General features: G+C 45.0%; 1 protein-coding gene across 1 annotated transcript in view; it reads left to right on the forward strand.

Moving 5' to 3' along the window:
- Positions 1–10,126: 10,126 nt before the first annotated feature.
- The window catches only part of PLOD2 (procollagen-lysine,2-oxoglutarate 5-dioxygenase 2), a 63,900-nt gene continuing 49,792 nt past the window's right edge, over positions 10,127–24,234 (forward strand). Inside the window, exon 1 of the mRNA XM_061452886.1 lies at positions 10,127–10,357. Within this exon, the coding sequence (XP_061308870.1) occupies positions 10,246–10,357 (112 nt within the window). The 5' untranslated portion in view covers positions 10,127–10,245. The remainder of the gene's footprint in view (positions 10,358–24,234) is intronic.

A 24,234-nucleotide genomic window follows, 5' to 3' on the forward strand; every position in this document is an offset into this window, starting at 1 on the left:
TGTGGTATTTTGACCAACCAGTGAGGCACTAAATTAAGATCTGTAGCTATTAGCTTTTTCTTACCTTTCCTGTGTTCAGTCTGCCGCACAATTCCTGCTGAAAAGTGGAAGTCGGAAGGCTCTGTGCAAGGAGACTTCAGCAGCAGCAGCAAAATAACAGCCAGAAAATCTCCTTTCTTTCTGTCTCAAATCCAGTGCCCCAGAATTGCTGCCAGGAGCTCTTCTGGGGCCAGATTCCTCATTTAGATCATACAGGAAGTAGGAAATAAGACTAATTTAATAGCAGTTTTGTTATAAATCAAACTAAATTAAAATTACTAAAAGGACCTACCTGTCAAAATTGGGTTTTGTCAGACAGCAGTTTCTATTTACCTTATACAAGTCAGTTGGAGAGAATGAGATCATTGTGGACAGGCAGAACAGTCATAAAACTCCCAGAGCAGGGGCAGAAAAGAAACTTCGACCAAAACCATTCCAGTAACAGAGAATATGAAATCTGATGTCTTCCCGTAGAGGAATACTTGTGGGACATGCTTCTCTGCTCCAGTGGTTTCCCAAATTACCACTCCAGGAGTCTTCAGAAGGCTTCTTAAATCACACAAAAAAAGTAGGCTTTAGGGTAATTATTGTAAAACACATACTGACCTCCCCTCTTCTATTGGTCATACACGTGACATACTTCAGTCTGTTTAATAGCACAGGCTTACTTCAGAAGATTTTTTACATTACGATCATATGTTGACATAAACACAAACACTCCCAGACTCCCAGTTTCAGATAATTTCATATACACATTTTTCTACAATTTCCTATTAATCCCACTGTAAATGTTTAGAATTTTTCTTTCAGCCGGTTTTCCTGAAAAAGAAACTCTTCCATTATGTTCTTTTCTGCATTCCCAAACTATAACAAAAGCAAGACTTTAAATTAGTCATTATGATTAACTGTCCATTTCAACACCTCCCATTTGAGGCTCTGGGAAGTATTTTATAGTTTATTGGGTGATGGGACAGACAACTTTACAAGATCAACCCTGATCAGCAGGGTTTACAAGATACACTCTGCAGGATTTAATTCTCAGTTTCCTGTGCCTATAAAAATCCCATAAAAATGAATGCAAAGAAAACAAAAATGGAGGTCAGACCTTTGTGTCCATCAGAAGCAGCAACAGATCTAAAACATCTGTTTTGAAGCCAGGTCAGCAGGATTTATTCTCTTATGATGCTCACTGACTTCTGTAGTGCAGGATAGGTCCCTGAGGCTGGAGCAATTTTGTCATAAATACCGAAGGATGGACCGCAGACAAAAACTTAGCATGGCTTTTCATGGGCACTCCTGTCTTGCTGCTCCATCTTGGTAAAGAAATATAACTCTCCTTGTAATTTCAAAGCCACTCATCCAATCTTTTGAGTAATTATGGGATGACAGCTGAGTATACCCTGGAAATACTTGCTTACACTATTAATCTTTTGCTAGGATGTGCTGTTTATAGCTTTAATTGTAAATGAGTGTCGTGGTTTAAACCCAGTCAGGTAATTCGTTCGCTCACTTCCCCCCCTTTCTTGCCCTCCCCCTGCTCTCGGAGGGACGGAGAGGAGAATCGAAAAGAATGCAACTCCCACGGGTTGAGATAAGAACAGTTTAGTAACTAAGGTATAACACAAATCACTACTGCTACCACCAATGATAATAATGATAAAGGAAATAACAAGGGAACAGAATACAACACCTCACCACCCGCTGACCGATAACTCGCCCCCCAAGCCCGACCAAGCTCCGACCGATACCTCCTCCAACCCTGCAGTCTCCCAGCCCTTCCGGCTCACTCCCAGTTACATCCTGGGCATGACGTGCTGTGGTATGGAATACCTCTTTGGTCAGTTTGGGTCAGGTGTCCTGTCTCTGCTTCCTCCCAGCTTCCCCTCCTCCCTGGCAGAGCATGAGGCTCACAAAGTCCTTGGCCAAACCAAAACATCTCTATCAGCTCTGTTCCCGAGCCGAAAGTCAAAACACTGCACTGCACCAGCTACCAAGGAGGAGAAACATGACTACTACTGCTGAACCCAGGACATTATCCACCCCTTATTCCATACCATTCACGTCATGCTCAGATCCCACATTTTCAATATACCATCACTCTTATCTTGGTGCACTCTTATCTTAGTGCATGGACCAGTCCCTATAAAGCTGCTGCGTCCATCTGGTCCATGTCAGGCTCCATCTCTTGTAACAGTCTTCCAGAGCAGGAGAGACTGTGTGCAGTGTTCATACTCGTGAATAACCTGGGCAATAGTGTCCATTGTTAAGTCCACCCCTCGATCATGAGTCCATCTCTGTGTTGCATCTCTGCTCTGATGGCCTGAAGTGCCATGGGCCCACCAGGCTTAAAATAATTCACTGTCCCCTTAAGCAGTTTCTGCAGCTTGTTGCTGGGGACTCCATACAGCTGCCTTCCATCTCCAATGCTTCCAAAGCACTGGAGGGGCCCAGTGGACTAGATACTCGCCCATACTGTCCCACACACCCTGCCACTCATGACTCTCCAGCCTTGGGGAAAATCTCTTGGTCCCCCTATATTGTTGTCTGACCCCAGACAAGACCCAAACCTGACTCTGCTTAACTTTTGAGATCAGACAAAATGGTTGTGGGTAGAACACAGCCTGTGTGTGTGCCAACATGCTGATCCCCATCACAATCAGCAGGCAGGTCCCAAGGATACCCAAAGGCCATTCAGAGCCTTCAGAACTCTCAAACGATGCTGCTGTGCTTGTCACTGGGGCTGGTGTAGCTGCTGTGCTTGCCGGCTCTCCCACCGCCAGCTTCTCTTTTCCTGAGTCCAGCTCTTCCTCCTCTGCCTTGCTGGGAAATGCTGCGTGGTCTCCTGCATCCTCCTGGGGCTCGGCGGGCGGCTTCCGGGGAATGCTCTCGGCCGTCGCAGGGCTCGGCTCCTCCGCGGGGCTCGGCTCCTCCGCGGGGCTCGGCTCCTCCGCGGGGCTCGGCTCCTCCGCCGCCTTCTCCCGCTGCTCGGCAGCCGCTTCCTTCTGCTCCTCGACCGCCCCGACCTCCTCCACCGGCAGCCGTCCCCTCGCGGCCTCCGGCCCCGCTCCCGCCTCCGCCTGGTCCCCGGGGCCGCTCTCCCGGGCCGCTTCAGCAGCCGCCGGCTCCCGGGACCGCTCCCCCTCAGTTCCCCGCAGCCTCACGAAGATGGAGAGTAGGGTGAGGGCCACGACGGTGAAGAGCAGCCGGACGGCCAGGTACAAGTCCACGGCCACGTCCGTCCCGCCCTGCTGCTGGAGCCCACCCGTATTACAAGCCATTGCCATAAAGCACAGTGAGACAAGAACCTTAGCCCAGGCCCCACACTTGATAAACACTATCACAGCAAATACCGGCTCTACGTAAGTTACAACGGTCTGAAGCTGTGAGATCAAGAAGAACAACTCTGATACCCAATAAATCAGCATTGTGACGAATGACTATTAATCCAGTCAAATCTGTTGTTATCTCAACCCTTCGTGCCCCACGTTGGGCGCCAAAAAGAACTGTCGTGGTTTAAACCCAGTCAGGTAATTCGTTCGCTCACTTCCCCCCCTTTCTTGCCCTCCCCCTGCTCTCGGAGGGACGGAGAGGAGAATCGAAAAGAATGCAACTCCCACGGGTTGAGATAAGAACAGTTTAGTAACTAAGGTATAACACAAATCACTACTGCTACCACCAATGATAATAATGATAAAGGAAATAACAAGGGAACAGAATACAACACCTCACCACCCGCTGACCGATAACTCGCCCCCCAAGCCCGACCAAGCTCCGACCGATACCTCCTCCAACCCTGCAGTCTCCCAGCCCTTCCGGCTCACTCCCAGTTACATCCTGGGCATGACGTGCTGTGGTATGGAATACCTCTTTGGTCAGTTTGGGTCAGGTGTCCTGTCTCTGCTTCCTCCCAGCTTCCCCTCCTCCCTGGCAGAGCATGAGGCTCACAAAGTCCTTGGCCAAACCAAAACATCTCTATCAGCTCTGTTCCCGAGCCGAAAGTCAAAACACTGCACTGCACCAGCTACCAAGGAGGAGAAACATGACTACTACTGCTGAACCCAGGACAATGAGTGAATGAAACAAAGTAATTTCTGATTGGGTGGTTTGGGAAAGAAACTGTGACTACTATGAAAGAAAGGATTCACTCAGCGCTCAATAGTGAAAGGTGCTGAGCATCCACTGAAATCAGCATGGCATCAGCACCCCTGAGGAGTGCTCAGCACATCTCGTCAATGGGCTGGATCGCATCCATAATAACAAGACTGGGGCAGCATTTCAAAGAAATGTTCTTATTGAAGTTGAGGATAAATTAAGGGGAGGCAACCAAAGCAAAACTGTTTTCAGACAGAGAGAGTAGAATTTCAGTAACATTTAGCCTGATTCCTTGGAAATAAATTGTCTATGGAAGATTTCTCATTAAGGTTGAAGTACTTAAGAGGCCCTTATTAAAGGCTCACATACACTACAAAGTCTGGGAATGTGATGCACAATTTAAAGCTCTGTTATTGCCAGATGGGCCTTTCCATTCATATCGATGTACTTCAGCAAAAAAAAAAAAAAAAAAAAAAAAAAATCTTATTTTCTGTTTTGTTTTTTTTTAAATTCTGGTTTAAGTCTAGTGTTTTCTTGACTTGTCAAATTAAATGAACCACAAGCATTTAAATAAATATCTGAAGAACCTTTTTTCTCATGACTGAAAGGGATTAAAAAATTCTGTTAATTAAGAATATTGATTTCATCAGTATTTTTATATAACAACAAACATCTATTTTTAGCTAGCCTTGGCTCATGTAAAATACTGGTATGTATTTAATTTATAATTCAAATCTAGTATTTTCTTTTTAGAAATTACAGAAAGTAAATAATTTAACTGGAAAAATATGTATGACATATCCAAAAGTGTTTTACTAATCTAATGATGAACTCAGCTAGCTACTTTGATACAGTAAATTATATCAATGATGTAACAAAAAAAGCCAAACCTTCCGTTTAGTTCTGTAGTTTGTATGCACTTGACCCAGGAAGTGAAATGAATGGCTATGCAATTATCTCTGTACCACAGAGAGGACAAACTTTATGACACTAGAAAGATATTTAAGAGGAAAAGCTAGGATAGAATGGGAGATGAATTAATTTGTTCTTCGTAACAAATGACTAATGACTGCTGCTATTGAAAATATACGGAGAATGACTGACTTTTGTCCAGACAACATAGACTTTTGGTCATTATATGTCAAATTTATTGTCTGTCAGAAAAATGTTTATGATCTGTATTGAAGTAAGGGACTTAGGATACTTGCATGACTATGGTTTTTATTTTATTTTACTTTAATTTTATTTTATTTTATTCTTGGAATACTGCTGCTGGTAAATTGTTGACTATTCGTTTTGTCCCATGGCTCTCCACAGACCAATGTTGTTATTTTTCTTTTGTTTTTATTTCTGTATAATGAACAATTTCAGTATGATCTTTAAGGTCCCTTCCAACCCTTACTATTCTATGATTATAAGATTAGGGAAGTAAGCTTGTGCGCCCAACACTGCTCCATTTTAGCATCTGTGGAAAAAGTATTTTAGTGGGGCTCCAGATGCAAGGTGAGATGAGTTCAAGGACAGACACAGCACAGCAGGAGCATGGACCGTGTGGGTTTTTTTTCAATACAGTGAAATGAAGAGTAGTTAGAGGATGAGAAAAAGCTCTCTTATAAGAAGCTTCTCTAGTTTATAGAAGGCAGCTTGCTATGACAGGACTTACCTGCCTCTGGCTGCAGTGACAGGCTGGCGATGTAATGAACTACATCTGCTTCCATTCCATGTGGCACTAGCTATATGCATTTTGAAATAGAAAATTATTTGTGGTTTGGGGAAGATGGACATTGCCAACCCCATGATGAATCCTGACAGGCAATTAGGAAAGAGATGGGGAAAAGGAGATAGGGATGGGCAGATACAGACAGGGGGTTACTGAGACTGTAAAAGAACTGTTCAGACGTCTGAGGAAAAGGCACCAAGGGAATGGGGATTACTAACAATTCAGGAAGCTGTTATCTCCTGCAAAGGTCCTGTAGAATTTTGCCCAAATATCTGCTAGCTGAATTCCAGGTATTATTGCTGATCTGTAGAAAATGCACTGAGTCTGAAAAAAAAATTAAAAATTAATCTGGCACTTGACTGTGGGGTTGTTGTGGTTTAACCCCAGCTGACAACCAGAGTATCACACAGCTTCTCACTCATTCTCCTCTACTTTGGGATGAGGGAGAGAATCAGTAGAGTAAAAGCTGAGAAAACTTATGGGTTGAGATAAAGATAGTTTAATAGATAAAGCAGAAGCTGTGCACACAAAGCAGGAAATTTGCAGAAAAACAAGGAATTCATTCACCACTTCCTGTCAGAAAGCAGGTGCTCAACCATCTCAGGGACAGCAGGACTCCATCGCACATAACAGTTACTGAGAAGACAAATGTCATCACTCCCAACACGTGTGTGTGTTTGTGTCCCCTTTCTTCCCCCAGCTGTATATGCTGAATGTGATGTCATAAGGTATGGGATATCCCTTCAGTCAGTTGCGGTCTGCTGTCCTGGCTGTGTCCCCTCCCACCTTCTTGTGCACCCCCAGCTTACTCACTGATGGAGTGGTATGTGAAACAGAAGAGGCCTTGGCTCTGTGTTAAGTACTGCTCAGCAACAGTTAAAGCGTCCCTTTATTCTCTACACTGATTTCAACATAAATCCAAAACATAGCCCCATACCAGATACTACGAAGAAAATTATCCCAGCCAAAACCAGCACAGAGGTTAGAAATTACTTTTCACAGCGACTTTCTGAAGTGATGACTGCTACCAGTTGCTCCCTTCCTGGTTTTGCTCACTATTGCTGGATTTTCAGCACAAGAAAACCCCTTGGGCTCCAGTGTTCAACTAACAGTAATGAACTCGATTCCCTCCTCCATGCCTATTTAACCAAAGTGATTTATCTTTCATGAAGAAATTGCCTTGTTGCAAAGGAAAAGGAAAAAGGGTTAATAATGTCAAAAGTCAAAGGAGCGAACAGTGATAATAGCAAGAACATGAGACTTTTTTGGGATATTTGTAGGAATTTTTTCTGGAGGAGACCTCTGTAGCATATGAGCATACTTGCATATTACATTACACACTGTGTTATTCTTTAAAATTATTTTGATTTGAGGGTATCTTCCTACTGAGCACTTCAGAGATTTAAGTGTTCAGTACTCTAGAACAGTTTTTAAGTACTGAAGCAGCCTGCAACAGCATTAGGAGTGCTGAAGACTCTGCTAACCACCAGTTGCCAGTTCAGGCCTTGAAGCTGGTATTTCTGGACAAAAGTAGCTTTTCTAACCCAAGTGCCTGTGGAGGCAGGGCAAGACAGAGCCCTTGGGCACTGCACAGCTGGCGTTGCTCTGCTCTGAAGTTTCACAAGCATTTTCCCTTCCATCGGCCAATGTTTGACTAAAGCCTCTGGGGATAGGAGATGTTTTGGCCACATCTGTCACTTTGAAAGCAGTGTTTTGAGTAACTTTCAGCTCTGCTTTCTCTCTGGGAGCAAAGGCTGTATTTTCTAAGAAGAGCTGAAAATGACATTAGCCTTCAAGAGATCAAGAAAAACTATAAAACGTAAAAATTTATAGTCAAAAGTCTGGGCTTGCACTTACAGGTACGAGCTGCATTTGGATCACAGTTCTCTCAACCCATTTTGCTCATGCATTAGAAATCTGTCTTTGCCAGCTATTTCCTTTTCTTTCATTATTGCGTATTTACAGCCCTCCTTCACTAATGCTTTTCATTCGTCCTTGCTCCTTACATGTACTTTGTGATTAATAAAATGTCTTTTAGGGTTTCTCTCAGATGCTCCCTCTTCTGTATGCTTGTTGGTTTCCACCTAATAGGGCTGTTTCGGGACCTCTGTATTAGTGTCTGGTGAAACTAGCTGCTTATGACAGAGTTGAGGTGTTGGGCTGTGATTTCTCAGGGCCCTGTGCATGTGCGTGATACTCAGCTGATTTATTCTAAATTTGCAGGGCTGAAGCTTCATCTGCTTCCTGTCCTGTCCATGGGAGCCATGACATCATCACCATGGCATTCTGCAATGGTGCCAAACAGTCCTGTCTTTTTCCCCTCAGACTTTATTGAAGAAATCTGTCATTTCTTTCATAGTTGATGGTAGTAAGTGTGCTCTGCATGTCTCTTGGGATTTAATTCCTCCTCATAAGTTTTTATTTTTTCAGCCTTGTAATTATACTTTCTTTACATCTTCAAGTGTTACTGTTAAGCTGTTCTGGATCTGAGGTGAGGTTTGTTCTGTTGCAGACCTCTTTTGAAATGCTTGTTTACCTGTTTGCTATCTGAAAACTACAGCTGTGATTTAGTAACTATTCTTTCCACCTTTGTTTTTCATAGTCCCATTTCTTAAACTTGTTAAAAAAAATAATATATATATATGTAGTAGAAGAAGTACTTGCAGTATTGTCCAGTCACGGCATTGCTTGCTTTCAGCTAATGCAGTCTACATACCTATGTAAGTTGATCTGCAGCAGTAGTGCTGGTTCTTGGAAGAGTGAGCAGAGGCCATTCATGGATGTGTGCATAAATGTGGTCATCTTGTCTATGATCACTTTTGGTGTAGGGACCACACTGCGCATCCACAGTGCTTGTGGACGACTTGCCTGTCAAACACTCCTTATTTGGCAGATTTCCACAAAAGAAACAGTTCGTTGGCTTAATCTCAACACACAAAGCTGTTACACTTTTATCATTAAAGAAACGCCCAATGAATCACCAAATTACTGAAGACAAGCCCTAAGATACTGATGATGAAGGAAGTGTACTGGCCCACCTCCACTCTTTCTTATTGCAATACAAGGTAGATTCAAAATAAAAAAATACCATAAACAATAGCTTAGATGCTTGGAAGTCATATAAAATTATAAAAGCAGATGGCAGGTTATTGGAATCTGTGTGGATTTACACCTTGGAAATATTATTTGAGGACCAAGGGCATAATCCAAAACAAAAATTAGTGCTGAAAGCAGGATTCATGTATTTGAGATCCACCTATATAATCGTCAAATAGACACCTCATTTTTTATCCTAAATGCCTCTATGGGCCTAACAGATGTGCTTTTTTGGAGTCACAGAGGAAAGAATAAAGGGGAAAAGGCGGCAAAATTTGACCTTGGCTACTGCAACCATAAGAGCTCCATGCTTTTGTTTAGAACCCAGTAGAAATCAGAGCCTGCATTATGTGCCCACATGCTTTTACGGCTAATTGAGAAAGCTCATTCTTTCTGGACCAAGCAGCACACACAGCAGGGATGAAGGTAAAGCAAACCAAAGAAAAGGACTGAGTCCTCAGTCAAAGGAGCTCCTACAAGCGAGAAGGACTGTGAAAGCAGCAGTTAGGAAACACTGAAAATGTAATTGTGCGATGCTGAAGCTGCAGTTGCTAACTATAGGAGAAACAGAAAAGACCCTCCAATTCTTGCAGTTACTCATGACCTGCTTTCTCTGCCCATACACAAAAGGGTCAGATTGGTTTTGCTGGCCCATAGAATCATAGAATGAACTAATGGCTTCAGCTGCCCAATCTCCCGAACATTTTTCAGGAATATGCTTATCAGGACATAATGGTGGGCAGCGGAACCACTGACAAAACGCTTGCAGCGGGAGGCAAGTATTCCCCACGTATCCAGCACGTCGGGAGTGTTTCCAGCAGCGGGTCGGAAAGGCCACCTCGGCCCCTCTCCCCGACAGGTACCGAAAGTTGGCGGTTCCGCGCCGGGCCAAGCCAGACCCGACCGACTCCGCTTCATCCCTGCGGAGGCGCGGGACCTCGTGCAGCCCTGCGAATTTACGGCGGCGGCCCGGGCGACGGAGGCCGGGGCGGGGCTTGGCCGCTGGTCCCTCCCCCGGCGGCTGCAGCGGGAGCTGCAGCGTGTACCGGGAGCGGCGCCACAAGGGGCTCCTGTTACGCCGGCGGGTGCCCTCGCTGCCCGGGTCCTCCCACCGCCGTATAAAGCCTGGGCCGGGAGACAGCGCCCTTCGCTCCTGCCCGCTGCGGAGGAGGAGCGGCGCCGCAGGCACCGGGTTTTCCCCCTCGTTTTCCATCCCCCGCCTCCTTTCCCCCCACCCCTCCTCTCGGGGGGTGGTGGCGCGGGGAGCGGCGGCAGGCAGGCGGGTGCGGAGGGGGAAGATGGCGTGGAGCGGCGCCCGGTCGCCGAGCCTCCTCCTGCCGCTGCTGCTGCTGGCCCTGGCGCTGCTGGCGGCGGCGGAGAGGCACCCCGGGCAGGGCCCCGGCCCCGCAGGTGAGGTGCGATGTAGGGGTCGGGGGTGCGGTGGTGAAGTGCTGCGGCGCGGTCCCGCGCGGACCGGCCGCTTGTGAGAGGCGTGTTCGGGCGCAGCGAGGGTGGCGGCGGCGGGGATGCGCTGCTGGCCGGGCGGTACCGGCGGTTTTGTGTCTCCCGGGTCGATAACGTCTGCCAGGAAGGGAAAGACCTCCCGTCTCGGGTGCGGTGGCTGGGAGCCGCCGGTTTCCCAGTTAGTTATTTTTAACCCCGATTGCTTCCTTCACCCCGCACTTAAAAATGCTACGCGGGAGCGGGGCCGGCGGTGCGGAAAGAGGCTGCGACGCCGGCGGGAGCAGGGCTCCCCGGCTGCTGTCGGGGGGAACCGCTTGGCTGAAGGTAATTTAACTGACGAGGTGGGTCGTAGATGCATAATCCCCCCTGGGGAAGAAAATAATTAAAATAATGGGAAGTGAATGTCCATGACTTTTTTCCTTCTTCCCCGTCCTGCACCTCCTCCCTCCTCCTCTTCTTCCCTTTCCGTGAGACAAGGTGTTGATGAACATGTTTTTCCAAGGCTGGGGAAAGCATACCGTCAGTCGCTTCTTTGAACTGTAGCAAACGCTGATGAAGTTTCCTACGTCGTGCAAAAGTCAGCTGGAGGCTTCCGTGCTCCTTCCTGTCCCGTAGGGGCTTGTTGGCTTGTTGTGTTTTGTAGTCACTTTAAGGATTCAAAAGACAGAGGGAAATTTTATCTTCATCATGTAAATAAAAGAATGTATACAGGAAATTCCCTCAGAGAGGTGTCCAAGAACATGTATGCCCAGCTATATACCAGAACATATCTCTTGCTCTAATGCTGTTTTAGAATCTGTATTTCGTACAAAGGTATTTCATCCCTCTAGATCATTACCACATGAAATCCAAAATAGTTTAATTTCTTGGCATACTACTCAAGTAAACTACTCAAGAGTGTAATCAAGTTATTTTTAATACCGAGATTAATTTTCTTCTGATGTGCAAGAGGAACCTTTTTTTTTTTTTTTATTTTGAACAAAGCTTGGTTGATAATTAGTGAAAAATAAATAAATAAATAAAAAGGTGCTGATGGAGACCAGATTCCACTCAATGAATTTCTTATTCCCAGTTTTCTGAATGTTTTGCTGCTTTTGGTCATTTAGAGGATTTCTCTGAAGATTGCGGTATGTGCTGTAGTTGGTGGTCTGTTAGGGGAGTGTGAGCATTACTGATCAGTGTTCACTGTCCCTTGGTGGTGCAGCCTAGGGGGACAGTTTTGGGTAAATAGTTGAGCTTCTGTCTTCAGGGCAGTGGTATTGCAAGTCAGGCTCCTTTGGAAATCAGTTACTGCAGTCACAGTTGAGATTTCTTAAACATATCTATTAAAATAATGCATCTTTTTCAACCTCATACTTGAGATGCAGGATCTCAAGTTGATACAAGTAATAGCTAGCATGGTAAGGATTTTTCTTTAGTCCTGCATCTTGCTGGTGTTCAAAGGTGTGAAAAGTATAGCGTGTAGTCCAGACAGCACTGCATGATTCAGCAAACCCAAAATAAACTGCTACATCTGTATAAATAATAAATATGCTACACAAATTACGGTGCTAGGAAGCACTGGTACATTTATATATAGATGTTCACGCAGGAAGATCTTAGATCTTCTTAATTTAAACATGAGAAGCCTGAATTGTTGAAGGCCCTGAGCTGAAACCACTCCTTGAGTAGTTTCGTGACCCCAGACACTGCCTGCTGTGTTACTTGTTTTTATTCCAGTTTTAACCCTTAAATGTTTTCTCTGAGTCTGTGCTGTGTTACTTGAAGAAGGGCAGAATTTAATTTGCTTCCAGTTCTAGAAATCTGTGTTTTAATTTCTAGTCTTATAATACTTTGTCCAACTTGGTGTAAAGCAGCTGGCAAAGACATAATTTACATATCAGGTTTTAAAGCAGTCCCTTAATGTTACTGCTTGCTTCAGAAATAAGTTGCAACAAGAGTATCTGAAACCAACTGCCAGGCTGCATCTATGTTTCTGAATAAGGTTTTGCTGCTTAACATAGAAAGGCTTAGAAAAGTTAGAGCAAGAGAATAGGCTGTTGCACAGCAGTGGTTACTTGAACAGTGAGCAGCCAGAGGGGCCCTGTGGCAAACTATTTGCTGAAATCCCTCCTGTGCACCTTTCCTGCAGGTTTGTGTTTCAAGCGGTCACAGAGAAGAGCGTCACTGAGCTTTGAAACACTGACTGCTGTATGGTGAAGACACAAAAGCTTCTCTGTTAAAAGAACAGCGTTAAAATCTTTCTGTTGCACCGTGCTTGCTGCATGCGTGTTGCTTATCATGTAATGTAGTCCAGGACATACAAGAGAGCAAGGGGAAAAGACATTTGTTACTGTGCTAGAAGCAGACACTGCTCTTGGCAACAGATGCAAATGATGTTCCCACCTAAAATGTCTTATTAGTCAGCTGTTGGCATGGGAAATGGCTTCACTGCCTTTAAGTCTGTTCCCCAGAGCGGCTGTGGGGACTGGGCCAGGTGGATCGTGGCCGCACTGAGGCGCTGGGGCCGCCGGTTGTAACGGTGGCAAACGGGCAGGTTTTGAGGTGAGCCCTGTGGATCATTTCTGTCTCTGTGGTTTCAAAATGTGAGGGTGGGGAGGTTGGGCTGGGAGGAGGTTTGTCATGAAGCATGGCCAGACAGCATGGGTGGCTGTCCAGAGCCAGCGTGGCAGGCAGTGGGAGCAGCAGCCTTTCCTCCACCCTGGTATCTGTCAGATGCTGGTCACAAGTGCTTTAGGAAGTAATTGCTGAGCTGCCTAGTTGTGCAAGGACCTGGAGGTGTAGCACATACAGCCACTTCTGTTGACTTCTTTGGACTCAGCCAAAATCGTTGCTGTGAGTGACAGTGATTGATAGGCCTTTCCTTTTGAGGCACCTATGTGCAGACAAGGGAATTTGGTCATTCAACCATCTCGACATACTTATTAGAAGTACTAAAAGGCTTGGCCTGCTTGGTGGAGAAGAGGCTATAAGTACCACACTGTATGCCTGCTTCCGTCTCTCTGCCCAATTTTCATGCTGCTTCTCTGATGCAACTTTTGTCCCATCTTGTCACTGCGGTATCTAAAGCTGCTACATAAACCTGTGTTGTTGAAAAGCCTCCTCTAGAACACTTCAGAGTTTTGTGCCCGTTATGTGAGGACTGTATGAACTAGCTGCCACCTGCCCTTACAGGTGAAGAGTAAAGGCAGAGTGATGTACCCAGTACCTAACACACCTTTAAAATAAATGGTGTCCATCTTTGAAATAAGCGGTGAATAACAAACAAAACAGTGTGGTGGGCTATGTGTGTGTTTGGAAATTTGTTAAAAGTAATCAAGTGTGGGTTGGAGGTGCAAAACAGCAAAGTCATTCTTCCATAGTTTTTCCTTTGAAAATGAACATCCCTGAAGACAGCTAGAGTTGGCAGTCTGAGTTCTCCATAGCATCTGGTTTAGAGGCTGCACAATGCCAATCTCTGTTGAAAATATTTTTTTTGTTTGTTTTTTGATTTTTTTTTTTTTTTTTTTTGGCCAGGCTTTTCTTTCTTTCTTTCCTTAGGTGGACAGAATAATTAGGCTGTTGAGGTAGACCACAGTGGTGAATGTGACATTGCTTCTGAGATAATGCGGTGGGGTTGGATAAGATTACTGCAACTTTGACTCTACGGCGTATTTCTAATTAAAACCAAGAAAAGGTAAACCAGTTGTGACCTTTATCATCAGCATTTGATGCTGTAAATTGCAGTGTAAAGGTACAGTGGTATGACCACCATGGATATATGAAGCAGGGAGGTTTTGTGTGAAACACATTCCTGATCTAAACCAACAGATTATTTCTCAAAGTTTTCTTAATATTGGTGCCATGTTCTGGAAAGTAATGATTTATGTGCAGGTTCTTGGCTTTTTCCCTCACTGTTGCTTACTTAAGCAAAAGTGACTTAGTCTCTTCATGGACAAGGGTTTTGTTTGTTGAATTAACACTATTACATTGTGTAATCAAAACCAGTATCTTTCCATTTGTGTAGAGCTGCTAGTCCAAAATACAAATTACTTGACACACTGCTCAAGTGAATTCCCTTGTCATGAAGAGTAAGTACGGTCGTAATAAAGGCTTTTTTTTTTCTATTTATGATGTCAGTTTCTCTTAGTTTTTGAGGGACCACTTGCAAGGCCAGAGAAGTTTGAAAGTGAAGAGTATTTTTGTTCCCTCTTAATTTATACATAGAGGGTGTTTCTTTCCAGCACAAAACGCAACTTGACCAAACAGATGAGTAGCAGGAATGTATGTCTGTGGGAATGTTGTAGCTCTAGAGAATAAATGGCAGTTAATCATCAACGAGTACGTGTTTGCAAGCACAGCCTGATTCCACAAGTAGCTTTAGGTGGCTTAATGGAACTGCTTCTGGAGTATTTCCTCAAGGTGGATTCATTCCACTTTTTTTTTTTTTTTTAAATCGGGAGCTAGAGTTTAATTTACATTTTGCAGAAGGAAAAACAAACAAATGAAAAACAAAGAAATGAGAGGTCCTCTAAGGAAACAGTAAATCTTTCATTTGATGATCAGTGTAACCTGTCTTCATGTTCTCAGTGTGCGTGCATGCCTGTGTGCCTTTTTAATATAATATTTTAATGGTAGTGGTACCAACTCAGCACTGAGACTGCAGAAGCTTAGGTGCCTACTAGTTATTGAAATATTAAAGTTATTGACAAATTACACAGTTGCCATATTTGATTATTTCATTCTGCTTCAGCTTTAACCAAAATTAAAGATACTGTGGATTACTATATAATTTCTTTTAAAATGCATGACTATTTTTGTAATGGAGTACTAATTACAGACCAATTTCCTTAATAGCTTAAGGTTAAGCAGTACAACTCTTCCTTGGCTTAAAACATTCCATTTGAATGTATAGGTCAGTTCTGAAGAAACCCTCTTTATTTTAGTTGTTGACTCACCAGCTTTTATGGTCTGCCTGTTGAAGATATTCCAGGGTTTCTTCTTAGACAAGTGGCAAATCTATCAATCCACTGTGGATTTCTTTAGAAAATAGACACAGGGGAAAAAAAAGGGCAAGGGTGTGGGTATTTCTTTGTGATGATAGTACTGATTTTTGCAATGCAACTGCAGGCATGTTTGTTAAAGCTGACATAGGCAGTATTTGTAATTAAGGCAAACTGTAAAGGGAAAAATCAGAAAAATGTGAAACAAAAATAGGTTTGGCATTTAAATGCCATTCCTCTGACAGCTGATTATGTAACTGTGGGTCTAATTGTTAATGTACTGAATGAGTCCATTAGGGGTTCTTGATGAAATCATCTGTGCAGAAAATAATCGGTATCTGATAGAATTGGATTTTTTTTTTCTATTAGTTTTGTAGTTCACATGAAACTAATACAGCAATGTGTTGCCTTAGGCTATTCTGTAAGCAGTTTACCAATTCTGTTTTACATCACTGTAAAACAATTGTACACGTTAGATCAGCACCAGCCCATAAACTTAAGCAACTGAAGTTGCTGGGTCAAGTGTTTGATGTTAAAAGCATCTTTAAATATGCATCCATATCAGGGTGTCTTGTATCACAAGTAGGACAGAAGGTTTTTGGTGCTATTGCATGATTTGAAGGACTGAATAGTTCAAGTAGGGGCACTACACGTATCTCAAGTGTGGAGTTTAAGTCGCTTGGTCAGTCAGAAGAGGGATCTTTGAAAAGGATGTTTTCTTCCTTTTCCAGGGTTGCGTGGTCTGCGTTTCTGTTTAGAGAATTTTACTTGACTAGTATCTGGACATAGGGCCAGATGTGAAGCTGCAGGGCAGCTTTTTCAAATGAACTGACTAATCAGGGTGGTAGCATGTGCTGACAGCAGGAACCATGGTGCAGGCATGGACAGTTGCACATCATCAGGATGGTTCCAGTTCCCAGTTTCGGCTCCACTTTGTCTCTTTTTTAAAGCAAAGACTAGTCTAAATGTTGTTAGACACTGGTGTTATTAGACATTATTATTATTAGGTGTTGTGTTATTAGACACTAGACTAACTAATCTGTTATTGCAGATGTTACCTGCTGAAGTTCACTGATGGATTGATTAGCTGTCAGAAAATGGACTTTAACAATGCCTAGTGCTGTGTGTGACCACTTTGCTTTAAACAGCTGGAGTTGCTAAACAGCAGCTTAAGAACAGCATGCTGTTCTCTAGATATAAATTTGAGAGAGGGCAAGGCTGCAAAAACGTAAAAGCTGAGTAAACTTTCTCACTTAGACAGCTGATGTTAATTGTGTCCTGCTCTCAGCTGCACAGCCCTGATGACAGTTTATAGCAGGGCCATCCAGTCTGTGCATTCAAGCAAGACCCAGCCTGTGCCATGACTCCATCCATTCCCACTCTCAAGAAGATTTTTGTGGTTTGATTGCTATCTGTATACTAATAAACAGCTGTAACCTGATCTGTTCCCTGCTTGTCAGGAAGTTAGGCAGCTCTTGTTGGAGGAGTTGCTTCATGAATGGCAGCTGACTTTATTTTTTTTTCTTATGTGGGAACTAAGGAAAATGTCTTATCTTTGCTTTACTACAGAATAACTGATTCAGTAAACAGAGTCTGACTGCTGCTGCTTGTATCTGGTTTTGTTCAGCTATCAAAATGGGGAAATTTTGCATTAGAATAGATGTGGGCCTGAGCACTGCTCAGTGCTTCACCCAGGACTGACACGGGTGATTGATGAGTGCACATACCAGTCTTAATGAGCTCTTGTTGACTGTATATTCAGTAGTATTAAAAGAAAAGAGTAAATTGAGAGCTGAGACAGAATCAGCTTTCAAATGTTTTCTGAAATCAGTTGTGTATTAATGTTGGCAATAACATCTTTGAAAGCATGTGAATGTATATACAGAAATATAGTTACAGAGATACAGTATGTGGGAGGCTGTTTATTTTTTTAGAAATGGCTTTATTCAACAGTTGATCATTTCCATGTAAACATTTTAGATACTGTATCTGTGTGATATCAGAAATAATGTGATAAAAGGCAGAAAGCAGCAGCTCAACAGGCTTGCCATTTCAGTCAGTACGCATGGAAGAAGTTAACGCCTGTTTTCATCCCTGTGGGCTGTGAATTAAAGCATGAGACATTTTTTTTCATGTGAGAAAACTCTGGTGTTTTCCTAACAAACTTTAGATTCTGAAATGCACTGTTTCTACAGCACAGTTCACCTCTTCATAAATGGATTTAGATTGCAGATGGCATTTGACAATAATGGTGTGATAAGTCTTGAGTGATAAGTGTCTTTAAAAGTCTCAGAAAACTTTAGCTTGGATTCAGTTAGTAGAAAGGGGTGGGAAGCTGGGGAAGAGGAGGGGATGGTTAGCATCCTGTCCAGTGGCTGTGTGTCAGCAAGTGCTAATATAGCATAAATTTCTATATTATGAGAAAATTCAGAGCAGCTCTTGCTTAATATAATCATGCATTTCTGCTAACCCAGTTTCTTTGTTCCCCTAAAACACATGGGAAGAGGGAGAACCCTGTGACAGGCGACACTTAACTCCAGCTGGGGAAGTTGCAACAATACCAGTTACTCGAAAGTAACTGAAACTGCAGCCGTCCAGCCAATTCCTTATTTACCCGAGTGGTCCATCTGTCAAAGCCATGTTAAGACACGCGGATGTTCTGAAGAGCAGTGTCAAAAGCTTTACACAGGTGCAGGTAGATGATGTCAGTTGCTTTTCCCTTATTCACCAGTGCTGCCATGCTGTCATAGGCAGCCATCAAATTTATCAGGCATGATTTGCCCTTTGTGAAGCCATTTTGTTGTCACAGTCACCTCTTTATTTTCCATGTGCTTTAGCATAGTTTCCAGGAGGATCTCCTCCATGTTCTTGCTGGGCACCGAGGTGCGACTGAATGGCCTGTAGTTCTCTGGTTCTACCTTTTTTCCCTCTTAAAAATGGGGATCATATTTCCCTGTTTCCAGTCAGTGAAAACTTCACTGGCCTGCCACAGCTTCTCAAATATGATGGACAGTGGCTTAGCCAGTTCATCCTCCAGTGTCCCTCAGGACCTGCAGATGTATCTCACCAGATCCCATGGACTTGTGAACCTTCTGGTTGCTTAGGTGGTTTCAAATCTGATCTTGTCTTACAGTGGGCAGTTCTTCATGTCCTGGGTAACCAAGTCTCCCATGTTTTTCTGGAGCAGGCCCATATTTCCCCTTGTCTTGCTTTTATCCCTGATTTGCCTACAGAAGCTTTTCTTGTCCCCCTTAACATCCCTGGCCAGATTTAATTCTGTCAGGAGTTTAGCTTTCGTGAAGTTCTTATTAGGACTTTGAAATCAGCCTGCCTCTCTGAGAAGCAGTTAGATGTGGCATGAGTGGAGGTGTGCAGCAAAGTGTTTGTGCAGAACAGGTGTTGACTGTATAATATAAAAATCAGATTAAAAAAAAACCAGAACTTCCAAATATGAAGTCGTACTGTGTATGCTCCAGTCATCTTTCCCCCTCCTGCAATGTAAAGCATGTTTCTTTCCTGAGAAAAGAAGATGACCATGTTTGCTATTTCAGCGCATTGTCATGTTTCTAAAGAATCCTGGGGGGAAATAAACAACGGTTGGATAGTTCTGTGTTTTCCCTCTCTATGCCAAAAGTTTTATTTGACCACAAATTCTTCTGTTGGCTTACTACTTTCTTTGACCATATGGATATCATAGAAACTGACAGTGGGTAGATATATATGTTTGAGGTTTGTCTTTTTCAGGTTATGTTCTTAAGATCATTTTTGTATTCTGGATTGCATTAATGAAGTATATGTATGTATAACTTACAGTCATGGTTACACTGCATATGATGGGTGTCGTGGTTTAAACCCAGTCAGGTAACTTGTTCACTCACTCCCAGTGAGTGGTGCCAAGCTGACAACAATCAAGGTCCGTGTTCGTCTCCCCCCCCTCCCTGCACCGGGGCTCTCCCCTTCCCCGCTCCCGGAGGAACGGGGAGGAGGATCGAGAGAGTGCAACTCCTACGGGTTGAGACAAGAACAGTCCAGCAACAAATCACCACCGCTACTATCAGCTAAAACAATGATAAGGGAAAATAACAAGGGAAGAGAATACGATACCACCGGCCAAGAAAACGAGTTCCACCCGGAAGCCCCTGTCCTTCCGGGTAACTCCCAGTTACCCCCCACCCCGGGCATGACGTGCTGTGGTATGGAATACCTCCCCGGCTAGCCCGGGTCAGGCGCCCCGTCTCTGCTTCCTCACAGCTTCCCCTCCTCCCTGGCAGAGCATGAGCCTCACAGAGTCCTTGGTCAGGGTAAACATCACTTAGCAACAACCGAAAACATCGGCTTCACCAACGCTGTTCTCAAAACTAGAAGTCAAAACACAGCACTGCACCAGCTAACACAAAGGAAAAAACATGACTGCTACTGCTGAACCCAGGACATTATCCACCCCTTATTCCATACCATTCACGTCGTGCTCAGATCCCACATTTTCAATACACCATCGCTCTCCCACATATATACATCCATATACATACAGACCAAGAGGAAAAAAAATCATTTTCTTAGTGCATGGACCAATCCCTATAATGCTGCCGAGTCCATTCGGTCCATGATGTTCCAAGTTCATTCTCTGTTGGGATGATGGCTGGAGGGAAGTCAGGGCCAGTCACTGGTGACCTGGAGACATCTAGTTGATGGGCTATAAAAGCATTACACAGCAGGCAACAGCATACAATTGAGTTCACTGGCTGTTTTCCCCTAAAATCAAATCCCCTTGAGGTATACATTGGACTTCCCCATCTTCCCGCATTACCCACCAAGTATATCCAGGTCCCTGAGCAAAAGCAATCCCACGAGTGGGTTTGCCTTTACCTGAAGCAGGAATAACCCAGACTGTCTTCCCCAGCAAATTCTTCATATGCACCACGGGAACTTTGTCCCCCTCTACAATATGTAAAAGTTCTGACTGGGCTGGGCCGGCCCTGTTGGCAGATCCTCTGGTGTTGACCAACCAGGTGGCCTTTGGTAAATGTGTATCCCAATGCTTGAAAGTTCCCCCACCCATCGCTCTCAGTGTAGTTTTTAACAGCCCATTGTACCGTTCGATTTTCCCAGAGGCTGGTGCATGGTAGGGGATGTGATATACCCACTCAATGCCATGCTCTTTGGCCCAAATATCTATAAGGTTATTCCGGAAATGAGTCCCATTGTCTGACTCAATTCTCTCTGGGGTGCCGTGTCGCCACAAAATCTGTTTCTCAAGGCCCAGGATGGTGTTCCGGGCAGTGGCATGGGGCACAGCGTATGTTTCCAGCCACCCGGTGGTTGCTTCCACCATGGTAAGCACATGGCGCTTGCCTTGGCGGGTTGGTGGCAGTGTGATATAGTCAATCTGCCAGGCCTCCCCATATTTATACTTCAACCATCGTCCTCCATACCAAAGAGGCTTTAACCGCTTGGCTTGTTTAATTGCAGCACATGTTTCACACTCATGAATAACCTGGGCAATAGTGTCCATTGTTAAGTCCACCCCTCGGTCACGGGCCCATCTATATGTTGCATCTCTGCCCTGATGGCCTGAAGTGTCATGGGCCCACCGGGCCAAAAATAATTCACCTTTATGTTGCCAATCTAAGTCCATCTGAGCCACTTCAATCTTAGCCGCTTTATCCACTTGTTGGTTGTTCTGGTGTTCCTCAGTGGCCCGACTCTTGGGTACATGGGCATCTACATGACGTACCTTCACCACCAGGTTCTGCACCCGGGCAGCAATATCTTTCCACAGTGCAGCAGCCCAGATGGGTTTACCTCTGCGTTGCCAGTTGCTCTGCTTCCATTGCTTCAACCACCCCCACAGGGCATTTGCCACCATCCATGAGTCAGTATAGAGATAAAGTACTGGCCACTTTTCTCGTTCAGCAATGTCCAGGGCCAGCTGGATGGCTTTCACCTCGGCAAATTGACTCGATTCACCCTCTCCTTCAGCAGTTTCTGCAACTTGTCGTCCAGGACTCCATACAGCTGCCTTCCATCTCCGATGCTTTCCCACAATACGGCAAGAGCCATCAGTAAACAAGGCATACTGCTTTTCACTTTCTGACAGTTTATTATATGGTGGGGCCTCTTCAGCACGCACCACCTCCTCCTCTGGTGACATTCCGAAATCTTTGCCCTCTGGCCAGTCCATGATGACTTCTAGAATGCCTGGACGACTGGGATTTCCTATTCGAGTTCGTTGTGTAATTAGTGCAGCCCATTTACTCCATGTAGCATCAGTTGCATGATGTGTAGAGGAGACCCTGCCTTTGAACATCCAGCCCAGCACGGGCAGCCGGGGTGCCAGGAGGAGCTGTGCTTCAGTGCCAATCACTTCCGAAGCAGCTCGAACCCCTTCATAGGCTGCCAGTATCTCTTTCTCAGTTGGGGTATAGCTGGCCTCAGATCCTTTGTATCCCCGACTCCAAAAGCCGAGGGGTCGACCTCGAGTCTCCCCTGGAGCTTTCTGCCAGAGGCTCCAGGTAGGACCGTTCTCCCCAGCTGCAGTGTACAGCACATTTTTTACATCTGGTCCGGTTCGGACTGGTCCAAGGGCTACTGCATGAACTATCTCGCGTTTAATTTGCTCAAAGGCTTGTTGCTGCTCAGGGCCCCATTTAAAATCATTCTTCTTCCGGGTCACATGATAGAGAGGGCTTACAATCGAACTGTAATTTGGGATGTGCATTCTCCAGAACCCCACTGCACCCAAGAAAGCTTGCGTTTCTTTCTTATTAGTTGGTGGAGACATTGCTGTTATCTTGTTGATCACATCTGTGGGGATCTGTCTACGTCCATCTTGCCATTTTATTCCCAAAAATTGTATCTCCTGTGCAGGTCCCTTGACCTTACTCCGTTTTATGGCAAAACCGGCTTTCAGCAGGATTTGGATTATTTTCCTCCCTTTCTCAAAGACTTCTTCCGCTGTATCGCCCCACACAATAATGTCATCAATGTATTGCAGGTGTTCTGGAGCTTGCCCCTGTTCCAGTGCAGTCTGGATCAGTCCATGGCAAATGGTAGGGCTGTGTTTCCACCCCTGGGGCAGTCGGTTCCAAGTGAACTGGACACCCCTCCAAGTAAAAGCAAACTGTGGCCTGCACTCTGCTGCCAAAGGAATGGAGAAAAATGCATTGGCAATATCAATCGTGGCATACCACTTGGCTGCTTTTGACTCTAGTTCATACTGAAGTTCTAGCATGTCCGGTACGGCAGCACTCAATGGTGGTGTGACTTCATTCAGGCCACGATAGTCTACTGTTAGTCTCCATTCTCCATTAGACTTTCGCACTGGCCATATGGGGCTATTGAAGGGTGAGCGGGTCCTGCTGATCACCCCCTGACTCTCCAGTCTACGGATCAGCTGATGGATGGGAATCAGGGAGTCTCGGTTGGTGCGATATTGCCGCCGGTGCACTGTTGTGGTCGCAATTGGCACTTGTTGTTCTTCAACTTTCAGCAACCCCACAGCAGAGGGATCTTCTGAGAGACCAGGCAAGGTGGACAGCTGCTCAATTTCCTCAGTCTCCAAAGCAGCAATACCAAAAGCCCACCGGTACCCTTTTGGGTCTTTGAAGTACCCTCTCTTGAGGTAGTCTATGCCGAGGATGCATGGAGCCTCTGGACCAGTCACAATAGGGTGCTTTTGCCACTCCCTCCCAGTCAGGCTGATTTCAGCCTCCAGCACAGTCAACTCTTGGGATCCTCCTGTTACTCCAGAAATATAGATGGGTTCCACCCCTTGACAGCTTGATGGCATCAGGGTACACTGTGCACCGGTATCTACTAGAGCCTTATACTTCTGTGGGACTGATGTGCCAGGCCATCTGATCCACACAGTCCAGTAAATCCGATTGTCCCCTACCTCCACCTGGCTGGAGGCAGGGCCCCTCTAATGGTCGTCACAGCATTGGACACTTAAGTCGTGTTGAAAGGGATTATTCTTCGTTATCACAGGAGCTGGAGTAAAATCAGCTCTTCCACTCCATCTGGGAAACTGCTCACCAGAAACTGAAGCCGTAGCTCTCATGGGACGATCAGTCTTGGCCCTTGCTCCCCTCTTCAGTTCACTCACCCGTTCCTCCAAAGCTGAAGTAGGTTTTCCATCCCACTTTGTCATGTCTTCTCCGTGATCCAGCAGGTAAAACCATAGGGTACCCCGTGGCGTATACCTTCTGTATCTCCTCTCTTGAACAATAGGACGTCTTTTGTTAATAGCTGAGACGCGTGTTGGTACACGTGAGGAGCTGGATAAATCAGATACATCGTCCCTCAATTTGTCGAGGTCCTGGGACAGTTTTTTCACAGCTGAGATGATGGAAGGAGTGAGATTGTCTTCGAACTCTCGGAGTTTATGAACCATTTCATCCACTGTTAGTGGTACTATGTCATTCCAGGTCACTGTTGCCAATGAATGGGCATATGATGACGGTGCATTCCGTGTAAGTTTTCGCCACATGGGTCGTGTACATTCAACTTCATCTGGATCTATAGGTGTATCCCCGTTATTCGGCTTGATGTGATAGATCATCTCTACGATGGCCGATTCCCTCAGAGACTGGATGCCTTTGTCTATAGTAGTCCACTTGGCCGAACGACTCGTAACATCGTCCTTGTACGGAAACCTTTCTTTCACAGCTGCCAAGAGCCTCCTCCAAAGGCTGAGGGACTTTTTCTCTCTTGCAATTGCTTTGTCAATTCCCCCTTCTCTAGCAAGTGATCCCAGCTGCTTGGCTTCTGTACCTTCTAGTTCGTGACCATCGGCCCCATTGTCCCAGCATCGGAGTAACCAGGTGATGATGTGCTCCCCTG

Source organism: Pezoporus flaviventris, unplaced genomic scaffold (assembly GCF_033815535.1).
Source record: "Pezoporus flaviventris isolate CSIRO_AGI_PZ_B2104156 unplaced genomic scaffold, CSIRO_AGI_Pfla_v1 ptg000013l, whole genome shotgun sequence".
Classification (NCBI taxonomy): Eukaryota; Metazoa; Chordata; class Aves; order Psittaciformes; family Psittacidae; genus Pezoporus; species Pezoporus flaviventris.